The sequence below is a fragment of the Sminthopsis crassicaudata genome, chromosome 4 (genome assembly GCF_048593235.1).
Source record: "Sminthopsis crassicaudata isolate SCR6 chromosome 4, ASM4859323v1, whole genome shotgun sequence".
Lineage (NCBI taxonomy): Eukaryota > Metazoa > Chordata > Mammalia > Dasyuromorphia > Dasyuridae > Sminthopsis > Sminthopsis crassicaudata.
The window spans coordinates 78,826,963-78,844,522 of NC_133620.1; the positions used below are offsets into that span (position 1 = coordinate 78,826,963).

The 17,560-nt window shown below is 34.2% G+C and overlaps 1 protein-coding gene across 1 annotated transcript; it reads right to left on the reverse strand.

Annotated features, from left to right (window-relative positions):
* Window positions 1-3,128: 3,128 nt before the first annotated feature.
* On the reverse strand, window positions 3,129-5,489 carry LOC141565511 (pyruvate dehydrogenase E1 component subunit alpha, mitochondrial-like). The gene has a single exon (XM_074308610.1). The coding sequence runs from the start codon at window positions 5,423-5,425 to the stop codon at window positions 4,262-4,264; it is 1,164 nt and encodes a 387-aa protein (XP_074164711.1). The 5' UTR covers window positions 5,426-5,489; the 3' UTR covers window positions 3,129-4,261.
* Between the last annotated feature and the right edge of the window lie 12,071 nt (window positions 5,490-17,560).

Consider the following 17,560-nt stretch of genomic DNA (forward strand, 5'->3'; position numbering starts at 1 on the left):
TGCCAAAATTAACCACACCAATAACAAAACCGACAGAAATCATATGATAATCTCAATAGATACAGAAAAACTTTTGACAAAATAGAACTCCCATTCCTATTAAAAAAAAAAAAAAAAAAAAAAAACAAACACTAGAGAACCTAGGGGAAAAGGACATTTCTCTCAAAATAAGAACAGTATATTTAAAATTAACAGCAAACATTTGTAATGGAGAGAAACTGGGCACATTCCCAATAAGATCAGTTTGGAAACAAGTATTCCCATTATTAGCCCCTGTTATTCAACATGGTGCTAGAAATGCTGGCTTTAGCAATTAATTAATTAATTAAAATAAGTAATGAAAAAATAAAATTATCACTCTTTGCAAATGATATGATGATATACTTAAGAGAATCCTAGAAAATCATCTAAAAACCTACATAAAACAACTAACATCTATAACAAAGTTGCTGGATATACTATAAACCCACACAAATTATTGGCATTTCTATATATTACTGACAAAGTCCATCAACCCAAGAAAGTGAAATTCTCTTAAAAATAACTATAAACAAAATAAAATTTTTGTATGTCCGCTTGCCAAGACAAACTCAAGAACTATATGAATACAATTACAAAACACTTCTCAAACAAATAAAGTCAGATCTAAATAATTGAAAAAATAGCAATTGGTCATGTGTAGGCTGAAACAATATAAGAAAAATGATAATTCTACCTAAATTGGCCTACTTGTTTAGTGACATACTAAACTGACAAAATACAATTTAATAGAACTAGAAAAATAATAAAAGTCACCTAGAAGAAAAAGAAATATTAAGAATATCAAGATAATTTTAAAAAATACAAATGATGGTGGCTTGGCAGCACCAGATCTAAAACTATATTATAAAACAACAGTCATTAAAAACCATTTGGTATTGGCTAATAGAGTGGTTGATCAGTGGAATAAATTAGTTATATACAACACAATAATCAAGGTCTATAGTAATCTAGTATTTGATAAACCCCCAAAACTCTAGTTTCTGGAATAATTCATTTGACAAAAATTGCTGGAAATTTGAAAAATTATGTCAAAAACTTAGCATAGACCTATATTTCATACCCCATACAAAAATAAGCTCAAAAGGGATCCATAATTTGAGAATAAAGGATGATATTATAAACAAATTAGGAAAGCAAGAGATAATTTAGTTATCAGCTCTTTGGAGAATGGAGGAATTTATGACCAAAGAACAACTGGAGAAAATATCCATCGAAAATAATGGGGTTTTCAGTGTTTTGGATAATATATAGAATTTCTTCCCTTTATTATAGAGGAGTAAAAGAAAATAAAAGGAGGAAGATGATGAAAAAACTAAACAAAACATTTTAGGCAATATATTTAAATGTTTTAAACCATGTTCAATATGTGACCATATTTTACAAATATTTTCATAGTATATTTGTCCTATGAAGTAATAGGGATTTTTAAAAATAAAATTTTATTTATAAGAATACTTTATTTATAGAACATTACCTACCTGTTTTCAACGAAAATGCTATTATTTGCTAAGTGGGGAGAAAATTAAGAGTATAAAAAGGATTTGAGATCTTGTTCCACAAAGTGATGCTTAATTACAACAAATCCTTTTTTTTTTTCAAAATAAAAATCGTAAGTCATTAAAAATCAGGATAGTTTTATTATATGAAATTTATAGAATGACAGTACTGAACATTCAGAAAATATGGATTAAAAGAGTAATTTTGCTTCTGTATACTCTTGAGGGCAGAGACTTTTTTTTTTTTTTTTTTTTTTGGTATTCTCACTGCTTACCATAGTGCCTGGCATGTAGCAGATGCTTATTATATGTTTGTTCGTTTCAGTTGACTGCATATTCCCTTTATGATCTTTGACAAATCACCTCATTATTCTAGAATTCTGTTCCCTCAATTATACGATTGTTTGTTTGAATTTGTTTATATAGAAATGAAGCTCACCTTATGAAAAAGCAAAGCTCTATCAGTGCAAAACCTATTACAGATATGAAAATCTCTTATATAGGAACCAAGATTGATTAACTTATGTTTGGAAATAGTTGTAATGGTTACATCATGGCAGATTCCAAATTATCAGATGTATCTTATCAAATAGAGAAAAGGAAAGATTGTATTGATATTTTTGAGGGTAATACATTTTAATGCAGTAAAAATATGCCGACCATTGTCTATTAGGGGCCAGGACCGGTCACAGGAAACCTCAATGGCGACTGCCTCTTCCAGCTTCCCCGACCCGATGGGGCTTCGGACATTTCCGGCCCTCCTCATTGAGACAGGAGGAGGGAATCACCAGACAGAGAGCCAAGGTGGATAGAACACAAGTGATGTTTATTGAAGTTACAAGTCAGCAGTTCCAAAGAGGGAGAGACACTAGGCTAAGTATCATGGAAAAAAAGACAGAGGTGAGAGAAAGAAGGAGAGACAGAGAGAGACAGAGAGAGAGAGAGAGAGAGAGAGAGAGAGAGAGAGAGAGAGAGAGAGAGACAGAGAGAGAGAGAGACAGAGAGAGAGAGAGACAGAGAGAGAGTATGTGGGTAGAAAGGATTTATTTCTTTAGTACCTCTGCATACCGGGAAGGGAAAAAAATGTAGGACTTATATTGATACACACACACACACACACACACACACACACACACACACACACACTTGTTCCTTCCCAGTCATCTGCCCTTGCAAAGCATGCCCATATATTTGTCAATTATAAAACTCCTTTGATATAATCCTCTTTGAATTGGCTGTGATAAATTACAAGCTCTGTAATTTTTTTCTCACCTCTTTAGGGACAAGTTAACTTTTCAAAGACTAAACTATAATATAGAAAGGTACAAGGGCATATGCAACATAGTTTGCAAGAATCTGGTCTTTTACAACTTTGCTGGGGGCAAAGTTAACCCTGAGCTCAGTTTTATCCCAGTACTTCCAATTCATGTGGTTTGTCTTATCACACAGGTCTGGCACTTTATTTTTTGTTCATAGTTCTAATCAAACAATTTGAAAATTAGAGCTGTGACTGAGGTGTCTATATAGAGGAGGGAATTAGGTAGAGAATGAGAGAGGAGGCAAAATGAAGTTCAAGAATTACTATTAACAGACTTGAAAAAAACTTTTATCTCAATCTTTTTCACCATTTCTATAAATGAACCAGCAAACCATAAAATAATTTGACAGTGACTTCACAAACATCATTAAGTTGTTTCTATATCTTTTGTGAGGATGTTCCAACAAAAAGTAACATTTAAAACATTAAAAAAAGACCTATTATCTATTTAAGTATGTCAAATTAATTTAATTCAAATCAATAAACATTTGTGAAGTTTATACTATGTGTAAGTCACTGACTAAATGCTAAATATTTAAAATGGAATAAATTCAGATCTCAGTAAGTTCACATTCTAATGCAAATATGAAGGGATGGGATTTGGAGGGAAGGGAGAAAAAAAGAATAGATATAGATAAATAAATACAAAATTATTTGAGGAGAGAAGTTTAGCTGTCAAGAAAAAATTTGTTATAGGATGTAGCAACTTGCAAACTGATAAGTAAATTATCTATCTGGCTATCTATTATTTACTATCTATGACTATGTGTGACAGTATGCATATGTATATATACATCTTATATAGTATGTATGCACTGTATTTATGCATATGTTTGTATATTACATATATGACACATACATTGTCTGATTTTTTAAACCAAGCTTGTTATTGGTATTCTGTTCTTAAAAACAATTTTATCTATCTATATTTCTATCTATCATCTATATCTTTCTATCATCTATATATGCACACATGAATAAAGGTCTATATTTAATTAAGCATTTATATACATGAAGCTGTTGAATATAAAATATGCATATATAAATTAATTTTAACTTGTTCAGTTTATTTAATAAAACAATTAGCATAATAGAAAATTATAGCATGGATATTAGTAGTAATATTCTTGCATTTAATTTATATATTTAGCATTTTCTAGTGACAATTCAAATTTTTTTTTTTTTTTTTTGGTTTTGGAATTTTTCATTCTTTCCTTGACACCCAACAGTTTCTTAAAGTTGACCAGACAAAATATTTAACTCAGACCTCAAGACATTCACATTCTAATGGGATTATAAAGGGATGGAGATGGGAGGGAAAGAAGGGAGAATACAGAATGGATACATAAATAAATACAATATTAATTAAGAGTAGAAATTGTTATGTTTTGACACATAATCCCTTTTAGCTGATTGATTTGTACTTGATCCATTGATTCACACCTCGAACATCAAAAGCTATCTGTCCAGAGTAGATATGATGACCTAATTCTTCCAAAGGTGGCTCTGGATCAGCTGTAGCAAACTGGGCAGCATCCTCAATCTCTTTCCTTACTTCAATATCAATTTCTTTTAATTCTTCAATACTGGAAAGTTTGCTGTTGACCATCCTATTTTTGTGAAGCATAATAGGGTCACTCTTATTCCTCACTTCCTTAATCTCCTCCCGAGAACGATAACTCACACCAGGATCACTCATGCTGTGTCCATGATAACGATATGTCTGTAGTTCCATCAATATGGGGCCCCTTCCTGATCTGGCATAGGAAGCTACAAATTTTGCTGCCTCTCGGACACACAGAACATCCATACCGTCTACTTTTATTCCTGGAATAAAGTCTCCTCTTTTGTAATAATCAGTGCTGGCTGCTGCTCTCTCTATCGAAGTCCCCATTCCGTAGCGATTATTCTCACAAACAAAAACACAAGGCAGTTTCCACAAAGCTGCCATATTGTAAGTTTCAAATATCTGTCCCTGATTAGCAGCCCCATCTCCGTACATAGTAAAACAGATTTCATCATTTCCTTTGTACTTGCAGGCCAGGGCAATCCCAGCTCCCACTGGCACCTGGGCTCCAACGATACCATTGCCCCCATAGAAGTTCTTGGCGTACATGTGCATTGAGCCTCCCTTTCCTTTGGCACAGCCTCCTCTGCGTCCCGTTAGCTCAGCCAAAATTTCTCTAACGGAAAGTCCACGGGCATAGGTAAAGCCATGTGCTCTATAGGCTGTAATCACATGATCTGAAGGATTTATAGCAGCCTCGATCCCCACGCAACAAGCTTCCTGACCATCATACAAGTGGCAGAAACCACGGATGACCTTTTGCTTGTACAGCTGATCTGCTTTCAATTCCATCCTACGGACTGTCTGCATTATCTTGTAGTACTTGAGTCCATCCTCTCTAGTGAGAACTGCACTGACTGGAGGGCCCTCTTCGAGCCGATGAAGGGCACATTTCTTAATGTCAAAGGAAGCTTCATTTACAAAGTTACGGACTGACAACATCACTTCTCCAGCTGGTTTTGGGGAGGTGCTCCCTATCATGCGAGAAATCACAGGGAACATTTTGTTCAGGGACTGGTAGCCGGAGCTCGAATGTCAGTTCCAGGGTGACGGTTGGCCAGCCGGATGGGACAGAATGAGCCATGTCCCGAGACTCCTGGAGCCTTTCCCAGGGAAGGAGGGGGCTATGTAAATTAACTTAAAATAGGGTCAGGATGCCAACAACCAGAGTTATTCTCAAAATATCAGAAACATTTTCTATCACTCATTTGCCAAAAGGAGTATACTATTTTGAGCTATATAGAAAAAAAAAAAATCATATCTTCACAATTTGGTTATAAGCTTTTAAAAAAAAGGGACTCCATTTTAATTAGCTCTATAACTTTCTGATAATTGCCATAAACTCTTGCATTTGGCAAGTGTCCAATTCTGTATTAGTCAAAATCTAAACCACCTCTTTGCTGCCTCCATCCCAATTTCACCATAAATCTGCACAAAATAAAATTTGAATTTGTTTTACAATAATTCTCTTTTTTTTTGGTATCTTATCCAGTATAGAATTCTCCTTTCAAAAAGAACTAATTTTAGAAATGAGATACATAAGTTATTTTTATGTAGAAAAAGAGAGGACAAACTCAAGCTTCTGGGATAATAATTATTTGACAAAATCTGCTGGGAAAATTGGAAAATAATATTTCAGAAACATGGCATAGCCATACATCTCATGCATCATGCAAAATAAGAACAAAATGAATACATGATTTGGGGATGAAGAGTGATACCATAAAGAGCAAGGGATAATTCATTTATCAGGTCTTTGCAGAAGGAAAGAATTTATGATCAAAGAAGAACTAGAGAACATGAAGAAAGGCAAAATGGACAACTTTAATTGTATTAAATTAAAAAAAATATTTTGCACAAATAAAATCAATAGAAATAATAAAAAAGGAAGTATAAAACTAGTTTAAAATTATTTCTAGTATTTCTGATAAAAGGTCTCATTTCTAAAATACATAAAGAAATATGTCAAATTTATAAGAATACAAGTCATTCCCCATTTGATAAATGGTCAAAGCATATGAACAGACAATTTTCAAATGAATAAATTAAAACCATCTATAATCATATGAAAAAAATGCTCTAAATCACAATTGATAGAGAAATGCAAATTAAAACAACTCTGAGGTAACACTTTATACCTCTTCAGATTGGCTAAGATGACAGAAAAATATAATGATAAATGTAGGAGAGGACGTGGGAAAACTGGGATACTAATGCATTGTTGGTGGAGTTTTGAAATGATCCAACCATTCTGGAGAGCAATTTGGATTTATGCCCAAAGGGCTATCAAACTGTGCATACCTTTTGATCTAGTAGTGCTATTATTGTGTTTATATCCCAAGAAAATCATAAAGGAGGGGAAAAGGATCCACATGTATAAAAATGTTTGTGATAGCAAAAAAGTGGAAAATGAGTAGATGCCCATTGATTGGGGTATGGCTGAACAGATTGTAGTATATGAAAGTAATAGAATATTATTGTTCTATAAAAATGATAAACAAGCTGATTTTAGAAAGGTTTGGAAAGATTTACATGAACTGATGCTGAGCGAAACAAGCAGGACCAGGAATGCATTACATAACAACAACAGCAAGAATGATCACCTATGAAAGACATACTTCTTCACAGTGGTTCAGTGATCCAAGGCACTCCCAATAAACTGAATAGAAAATATTATCTGTATCAAGAAAAAGAACTATGGAGATTGAATGCAAATCAATACATGTTATGTTCACTTCTTTTTTCTGTTTTTTTTTTTTCCTCTACCATAGTTTTTCCCTTTTGTTTAGATGTATCTCTCTCAACATGATTCATAAAGTAATGTGCATTAAAATGAATATTTTTTTTAAAAGAGAAATTGGGGGAGGAGTTATCTTGATTAATTGAATGTTTTTCCTTGTGTTTTACTGTGTTCAAATGTTAATGTAATGCCTAACACTTAGTAGGCCCTTAATCAAATCCCACTCCACTGACTTCATATTGCTTCTATTTCTTCTTCTTCTTTCTTTTTTTCCTTTTCTTTTTCTTCTCTTCTCCTTCTTTTACTTGTGCAGGGTCACACAGCTAGTAGGTGTAAGGTCATATCTGAACTTTGTCTTCTTGACACCAGGGCTAGCGCTCTATTCACTGGGACATCTAGTTGTCTCATCTTCTTATTGCTTCTAAAATAAAATGTGAAAATCTATTTAATTTCTAAGTCATTCACAGACTTGCTTCAACCTATCTTTCTGGGATCAATGGACATCTGTCTCCCATATGAACTCTGCACTCCACCAAATTGCCTTCTTCTCTGTTTCTCAAAGATACACAATGGCATTTAATTGCTAGTCTCTATGTTTTTGCACTGGTCATCTTCATGCCTGGAATATACCCCTTGCCCTCTATCTCATCTATTCAAGATACAGCTCAACTAATACCTTCTAGGTGGATCTGCCAAATTTCTAGTGCCCTCTCTCCCTAACTACAATTGTATTTACCTATTTTTTATTTACATTTATTTCCTTTGTATTTAGTTTTTATGGCTATGTACTATGTAAGTGTGTTAGATCCTTCTATTTCAATATAATCTTTTAAAGTGTAAGGAATGTTTAATTCCCTAAGCTTGTTGATCCATGAAGACAGATTTAGTCAATACATATTTATCAGGTACCTATTATGTGCTCAGCACTGGGAATACCTCAAGGAGTTTGCAATCAAGATAAAGAAGCTGCAAGGGAAATATCATCTGGAAGAGCTGTAACGAGCTGTCGTCTCCAGAAGCTGCTGGATCGCTCTCTGGGAAGAGATCTGCTGTGTCTACTCAAATCTCTCAGACAGATTCTTCTTCCTGTAACGAACCGTTGTCTCCAGGCAGTTGCTGTTAACTCTTGTCCAAAGAAGTGACTTCCCTTCCTGCAGAGAGCCCCGTCAAGCCTGATGCAATTCAGAGTCCTCCTTCTTGAATCCTGGCTCTGAATCTCCTCCAGCTCTTATCCTTCTCCAGGCCAATCTGCTCTCTGCGCCCAGTGCTGTCTCTTTTTATCCTCCCAGAGAATGGGCGTGGGATAATGCAAGGGCTTCTGGGAAGAACCACCCCAGCCAATGAGCTTGCCCCCTCTATCAAGTCAACCTGAGTTCTCACCTTGTAATTGTCCAGAAAACCTGAATTCTCACCTTGTCACTGTCCAGACAACCCGAGTTCTCACTTAGTAATCCTAACATCTCCCCCTTTCTTTTGATTTAGAACATAGGACAGTCATGACCTTGAAACATAAATCCATCAATATGGGAAGTATTACAGATAATTACATAAATGACCTTGAAACATAAATCCATCAATATGGGAAGTATTACAGATAATTACATAAATTACATAAGCACATAGTAACATAGTAACGTAACACATGCTAGAAGTATATAACATAATCATAAATTGAAAATTTATAAATGTCCATAAGTCCATTGTCCATTAGTCTCATCTTGTGTGAGGAAGTCCAATGATTCCTGCTGGTTTTTAAAGTTCTTTAACAGTCTTCTTATTATCCATGCTCTTTCAGTGTCAGATGTTTCTTAGATCTTCTCCTTTATTTTGAGATCTTTCTCTTTTTCTGTCTCTCTCTGATGGACAAGGCGAATATGACTCGTTGGCACCCATCTGATTCCTTCTCCTGCTGAAGAAATACAAGCAAACCCTCTCTCCCAGGCAGTTAACCTATCTAATTTCCTTCTATTTACCACTTTCTAAATCTCTTCTCATCATCTGACAATTACATTGGAGTTGTTTGCACTGGGCACGGCCCTGTTGGTTTAAAAGGCCTGTATTCTCCCCAAGTGTAATCCATTTTTGCAATCTGATTGCCTTTTGGCTCACTTATCAGGTAATCCCTTTCTACCATGTGATTGCTTTTCTGCTGATTGATTAAATCAGAGTCCTGGCCTTCTAAAGGCTCTTTAGGTGTAACATCAGCTGCCATCATGCCCCAAGTCTTTTTTGCCTGGGGCCCTGGACCTGGGCCCCTCATCCCATTTCCCTGAATTATTCTACACTCTGATGCCCAATGGAGTCCTCTGTTGCATTTTGGACATGGGGTTTTAGGTCTTCTCTCACCCTGTCTTCTCACTTTATCTCCATACCTACACTGAGCTCTTAGATGCCCAATTTTTCCACATTGAAAACATTGCCGAGTTTCTCTAGAAGGCCCTTGCCAGGAGGGACCCTGTCTTTCCACATTCATCATTGTCCGGGTGTAAAAAGCATTTGTTCCCACTGTAGCACAGCGTCTTATGATCTCCTCTAAAGGAGCATCTTTGTCTAATCCCCATATAATTCTTTTGCAAATCTCATTGGCATTTTCCTTAGCCAGATGTCTGGTCATTATTTCTGTAGCTGAATTTTCTCCAATAGTTCTTTTGACAGCAGTTTGCAAACGTCCCACAAAATCTGCAAAAGGTTCATTGGGACCTTGCTGTATTTTAGTGAAAGCCTCTCCACGATCTTTCTGTCCAGGAAGGACACCCCAAGCTTTTATTGCAGCCTTAGCAATTTGTTCATATATTGTCATGGTATAATTAATCTGTTCCGAATTCTCTCCATACTGACCTTCACCAGCCAAGTGCTCAAAAGTAAATTGTGTGTTAACTCCTATTTCCAAATTGCATCTGACTTGAATTTTACATAATTCATGAAATTCCGCAAGCCATAATAAATTTTCTCCAGGTTCCAGACATGTCCTTGCTATGGATTTCCAATCATTCGGGGTTAGGACTTCATAAGACAAACCATCTAGTAACATTTTGACATAAGCTGATGTAGCCCCATAAAGGGTACAACCTTTTTTCAAATCCTTAATTTTATTCAAATCTAAAGGTGCATATCTTCTCCTTTTTTTACCTACAGAGTCAGTATTTTCAATCATAGGATATGCATGTATAAAATCACTTATATCCTGTCCTTCTCTCTTAGCTTTAACCAATGCTTTTTCTAATCTTGTCATAGGCTTAGGCTTCTTCACAGGCAATTCTGTTTGTGTTTCTGCCTCTTCCTCTCCTCCTTCTTGCTCCACCCATGAAGGGTTAATTGAGGGAGGAGATGGGAGGTGCTCCTGTTGCTGTTGCTCAGAATTGTACTTAACTTCATTGTTATCTGATTCATCCTTTTCACCTAGTTTAGTTGACACTTCCCCATTTTGCTCCTTCATCTCTTCCTTTAGAATAACATTGTTTAAAGCCAATTGGATTACATTGTATATATGAATTGTATCTTTGGAAATTGAGTTTGGCCTGGAATTGTAGTGTTCACCTAATTGCTTTCCTACTAATTCCCATTCATCTGGATCCAATTCTTCTTCCAGAGAAAAAGAAGGACATATAACCTTCACAGTTCTTAAAAGTTCAGTAATCTCCTCTAAAATTATAATCAATCCTTGGCTTTTCATAACCTTGATGATGCTCTCTAAACATTTTCCTTGAACAGAAGGTGTTTGCCCCATTTCAGCTATAAGAGATTCCTGGTTTAGTCCTTAACAAGTTCCTTATTTATCTATTAGCACACTCACTTAATCTTTAACAAAGTTTCCTCGTTACTCACGGTTCTGGGTCAGAGAGACTGAGATCTGGATGGGAGGCTTTTCCACTGAAATCAGGACCGTGTCTGTCCCTGTTCGGGCACCAGATTGCGAAGGTCTGGTCTAGCTCCTCTTGTCAGGATAAGCAAAAGTCCTTGCCCCACGTTGGGCGCCAATTGTAACGAGCTGTCGTCTCCAGAAGCTGCTGGATCGCTCTCTGGGAAGAGATCTGCTGTGTCTACTCAAATCTCTCAGACAGATTCTTCTTCCTGTAACGAACCGTTGTCTCCAGGCAGTTGCTGTTAACTCTTGTCCAAAGAAGTGACTTCCCTTCCTGCAGAGAGCCCCGTCAAGCCTGATGCAATTCAGAGTCCTCCTTCTTGAATCCTGGCTCTGAATCTCCTCCAGCTCTTATCCTTCTCCAGGCCGATCTGCTCTCTGCGCCCAGTGCTGTCTCTTTTTATCCTCCCAGAGAATGGGCGTGGGATAATGCAAGGGCTTCTGGGAAGAACCACCCCAGCCAATGAGCTTGCCCCCTCTATCAAGTCAACCTGAGTTCTCACCTTGTAATTGTCCAGAAAACCTGAATTCTCACCTTGTCACTGTCCAGACAACCCGAGTTCTCACTTAGTAATCCTAACAAAGAGCTAAGATGGATCTTGCTCTTCTAAACAGATGTTTTGCAGATAATTCAGTTATCTTGGAAAAGGACAGAGGTGTCTTTGACCTCTGCCTCAAATGAGTTTCATTTCAAAGATAGTCTTAACTGTAGAGGTCACTAGTGCTCCTATGCAAAATAAAAGCCTTTAACAAGTATATAAATCTTGGAAACTTTTCCCTCCTATGAGCCCTTTTTGGTTTCTTCTTTCTGAAAGAAGAAATAAAGGTTATCATTTAGCTTCCAAATAAACTTGTGTTAATGTTTGGAGAAAAGAAGAAACTCATATTTCTCAGTAGTGATAATTCAGAATAAGGGAATATCTGTCATCAGGTAGCAGTAAATTACTAGATCAGTTTTAAGGATATGCCTGAAACACAAAGACATTAAATGACAATCTGAGTCACACAGTGCAGAGGCAGGATTAAAGCATAGTTCTAAATGATTACAAATCAACCACTTGATCCATTATAACATAATACCACATTACATAAATACACGCATACACACACACACACACACACACACATATGCACTGTTAAAAATGAAACAGTGAATTGGAAAGAAAACAGTTAATTGTAAAAGTGAAATCTGGTAAGTAAGTTTCTCTGATGTTATTTCTAAGATACATAAGGAATTGCTTCATATTGTAAGAATGAAAGCAATTTCCCAAGAAATAAATTATCGCAGGAATACAAGCAGTTTTTAAAGGAAGAATTACCATATTGAGAAAAGTAATTTCAAGCAACTCTGAAAGTTCCACTTCGTGATCAGTAGGTTGGCCAATTCAACAAAAATGGAAGACAACAAATGTTTAAAAGGCTGTGGAAAAAGAGGCACTTTAATATAGCTACTAATTAGTTGTTCTTCTGAAAAGCAATTTGAAATTAATACATCAAATTCAAATGTATGTACCTCCTGATCCAATTTTATCACCATTAGGCCTAAAATATGAAAGGAATAAAGACAGAAAGAACCACATTTTAAAAATTACTTATAATGGACTTAAAAATTAACAAGTTTAAACTGAAAGAAGGGCACATTAATTAGGGAATGGCTGAATAAATGGCAACATATAATTTAGTAGAATAATTGTAATGTAAAGTATAAGAAGTTGGTCTAGGGAATAAACAAAACAAAATAAAACAAAGAACAATCTAAGAATGTTTCTATAAATTGATACAGAGTGAAATAAGCAGAACCAAAATTCACAATAATATGAAAAAAAAATTATCCACTCTGAAAGCTTTAGGAATTTTGAGTGATTAATGAATTAATGATTAATGAACTAGCCAATGGACTAGTAATGATTCCCAGGAACTAATAATGAAGCATATTTCCCCATTTCTGACAAAAATATGATGCATAAAAGATGAAGGATGAGATATACATTTTTTGACAGGGGCAATTGAGTTTTTTTTTTTTTTTTTCATTAGCATATGTATTTGTCACAAGAAGTTTATTTAGGGGTCGGTGGGCAGGAGGGAGAAAAATATGTTATTTTTTAAAGGAAGAAAGAGAACAAAAATGGAAATAACATTTTAAACACCCCCACTAAAGAATAATGACTGCTTTCAAGATAATTTCTTCCCAATTACGAGTGTCATACTATTAAAAATGTTCACTTTGCTATAACTTGCATCACCAGTAAACAAATTATGAATTATACCAGTATCATTCTATACTAGTCAATTAATATGTTATGCATTCACAAACAAAATGTTGACAGTGTTGGATAGCTTGTTAAAATATTTACCATATTTAGGAGTATTTGTTAAATTATATTACATGCAGTACTTATATTTATTTATATCTGCCATTTGGAAGGGATAAGCATGGCATGCTTCTAAGCATCTCAGTTCCTTCAGGACGACTCATTTTCTCTCCTTTGAAGTTTATCATCCTTATATTCAATAGAAAAAATAGCTTGGGTATATAACAATTGATTCTGAGGTAGTATGACATTGTTTAAGTCAAGTCTATTAATTTTATTTAAGATTTTAGATGTTCTTATTAAACACTGTATTCATAATGATTTAAATCTATAAAAGAAAATTCAAATGTCAGTGGTCTAGTAATATGCAAGAGGAATCTTGTCATCTCTACATATCTATCACTTGACATCTATCTACCATGTATCTCTCCTTTTTTTTCTCTCTTTTTCTTGACTAAGAACATACACTTAAAAAATGATGCAGGAGCGTACCAGTGACAAAACTTGAACATGGGAAAGAGGTAAGGAATGGCTCTCTCTTTCCTTGAAGTTGTAGGAACAATAATACCTGAAGAACATTACACATGCTATCAGATTCAATTACATCTGTTGGTTTAACTGTTTTCATTTTAGAAGGAAATGCTTCCTGGTTGATTGTGATGCTGAATCCATGAATGCCTAAGATATAAAACAAAAGGTAGCAATACACCTTTTTATTTTAATTAGAATTGGAAAGCTACCAAAAGGGGCATGCTAGGTGGGGCAATATATGGAGTGTTAGGAAGAAGAGTTGGAATATTTCCTCAGACTGTTACTTGCTAGTCATGAGCAAACCATTTATCAATTTGCTCATCCATAAAATAGGAATACTACCACCTTAACTGTCAGGGTTGTTGTGAGGATCAAATGAAATAAGTTTAAAGTTCAAACTTTAATGTTCTATTACAAGTGCCATTATCAGCAATAATATAAACAGATATGCCAATTGTTATACAGAAAGTCATCAGTAAATACTAAAATAAATTTTGCAATGAGAACAAATAACAAATTTCCAGTATAGGCAGTTTTAATAATATAAGAGAACACGACATTTTTATGGTGTTGGTACTTAGTTACAAGGAGCTGTTGCAGGAAGTATTAGAATAAGCCACATTATTAAAGTTAATACAATATTATGGGATTTTTTACTCTAGTAGAAAACAAAAGTTAAAAATCTGTCAAATAATTATTCATTTTTAGGAAAAAATAGGACATGTGTTAGGAAGAAGTGTACTTAAGGTAGCTAAAATACATTACTGTATGATCTAACACTACTTTTAATCACAAAAGTAAAGAGATAAGATAACTCAAAATAAAATTAAACAAATAAACTTACATTAAAAAAAATAAAGGAGATTTCAGAAAACGAAGATAAATTTTAGGAAATGAAGATAAAAGTTAGAAAGATTTCTAAATCAAAGAAATCAATGCCACCGCACAAAGAATTTTAAGTCAAGAGCAAAAAACAAATCAGGCCAACCAGAAAATAATCCAGGGAGCACCTTACAAGATATTACAAAGTCAGTAAAAAGTGAAGTTTTAAATACATCAGAGGCTAAAGGCTACCTAGGAGATCATTTGATGATCAAGGCATAAAAGTTCACAAGTGGAGAAAAAAAAAAAAAAGATAACTTGGAGATTAAATTAAATTTTTGCCTCATTCTTTACAAAGAATGCATTAGGGATACACTCAGTCCCAAATTATCTTTCAAACCAAAGGGGTCAGAGGTACTAGATCAAACAGTAATAAATGCATAGGATGTTTTAGAATTAACTGACAAATCAGATGTAGATAAATCATTGGGACCAGATGGCTTCTCCCCAAGAGCTTTGAAAGAATTTATGGATAAAATTATGGAACCATTGGCTAGAATGTGCAATCTGTCATTATAATAATCCTCTGCATGAGTATGAATCTCAGTCACAAGAAAGGTTCCAGAAGGGGTTTTGGCAAAGACAGACCCTCCTAGAGTACAATGATCCAAGTTTATAAATTCATGAAGTCAGTGGATAGGATGAACATGGATTTATTCATCATATTATTGATGAAAACAAAGACAAGAACTAAGAGTGACACCCCTTGAAACCTGACAAAAATGAAATTTAGAATAAATAACAAAGAAAGCTTTCTCTCTCTCTCTCTCTCTCTCTCTCTCTCTCTCTCTCTCTGTCTCTCTCTCTCTTTCTCACATCTTAAATTAGTTCATCCCCATTATTTTGGAATATCTAGCTATTTGATATCAGAGTACATATGGAAGGGATAGACAAAAACATTTAAGATTCTATTCTAGGATCTTCTGATTCTAATGTGGAAAGTTAAAAGAAGTCTCTGCTGACTATTAATTTAGAGGTAGTTTTATGAATGATCCAATAACTCTCCAAGCAGCATTTCATCAATTTGAAATCCAGGGAGCACATAACAAAATACTACAAAGTCAGTAATAAGTGAAGTTTTAAATATATCAGAGGCTAAAAGCCACCTAAGAGATCATTTGATGATCAAGGCACAAAAGTTCACAAATAGGGAAAAAAAAAAAAAAAAAAAAAAAAAAAAAAAAAGATATCTTGGAAATTTAGAGTTCTCTTAAAGCAATGAGACTTCCGAGGATGTGAACTCAGATACCATAAGTTAAAACTTCTTATTGTTAACTGAAGAAAGGAAAAAGTATGAACAGTACAGACCCCCTACAGGAGTCCAGAGAAAATAAGCATTGTATCTGCATGTATTCTATAGATTTTATTTATATTCCTTATGGTGAAAAGGATAGGACTTGAAATCACAAAATTCTAAGATGTAAAATATGCATTATATTATCTATTTGGATATATATGGATATATATATTATTCATAGAGGAAGAGAACTATATAAACTGCATATTGTAGAAAGCAAAATTATGGTGGTATTAATATAAAATATATGCATATATCTTTAAACTTGATTGTTGTATTGATTAGTTATGCTGAACATTTTCCTCCTAATTTTGTACTTATAATTTAATGAATAATCATTTTTATGTGGAAGAGTGAAACTTATAAAAAGAAATGAAGATAGTTTAAAAAGAAAAAGATAACAGAATATCAAGATGAGCTATAAGGTTAAAGATATAACTTAAAAAATTAAATGTGTAAATAGTACGCTGCACTTAAGCAACTTAAAAAGGTAGACAGCCAAAAGTAGACTAGATGACAAAGTACCATTGGCATTTTACTATCATTTTTCTTTTTAGCAAACTGTTTGTTGATTGGATGAATATTTATTTTCTTAGTAGTAAAGACTTTTAGCCTAACAATTACCAAATGCTATTAGTTTCCTGCCAAGGAAAGTAAATAATTGAAAATAGAGACTAAATTAAAAGGTAAATTAACAAAATAATCAGATTTTAAGTCTTTTAACTTTAGGCTTTATTAACACTGTCTCTATCAAAGACATAAATTTTAAAATAAAACTCTTTTTTAATCATTATCCCCATGACTAATTTACTTTTTATTTAATATAGTCAATCATTACATTCATCAAATAAAATTTAAGTCTGATTCAGCTAATTTTCAAAGTTTGTTGAAAATATGTAAGTGCACAGTGGACAGTGGGCATAATGTCAGGAAAAGACCTTTGTGATATATGTAAAAAAAACTGATTTGGGTTCATGTCTGACATCATGAAACACCACAATGGTCTACTTTGTTTTATTCAAAGAACACATCTTTAATGTCAGAGACACTGCTCAATCAAATACCTTTTAAAAAAAGGTGTCCCTTTTTTTGGTAACTGTATCCCCCGCATTTAAAATGATACTTGATAGTGCTTAGTGCTTGACTTAAGTGTTTCCCCCCTCACCTCCCCATGCAATTGGGGTGAAGTGACTTGCCCAGGGTCACACAGCTAGGAAGCATTAAGTGTCTGAGGTCAGATTTGAACTCAGGTTTTCCTGACAGTTTTTCCTGCCAGTGCTCTATCTACTGTGCTATCTACCTGTATTGCTTGACTCAGTTTTTAATAAATTATTTCATTAATTGATTTAGCCATTAAATACTCTTTAGTCATTATCATCAAAAACATCACATAAAATTTTTCTGATTTATTTTAAATATAATATTTAGTTAGGCAAAGTTGTTTTTTCCCCCAACATAATAATTTTCAGTAATTTTTCAACAGTAATTATTGGAAATTTATTGGAATATATAA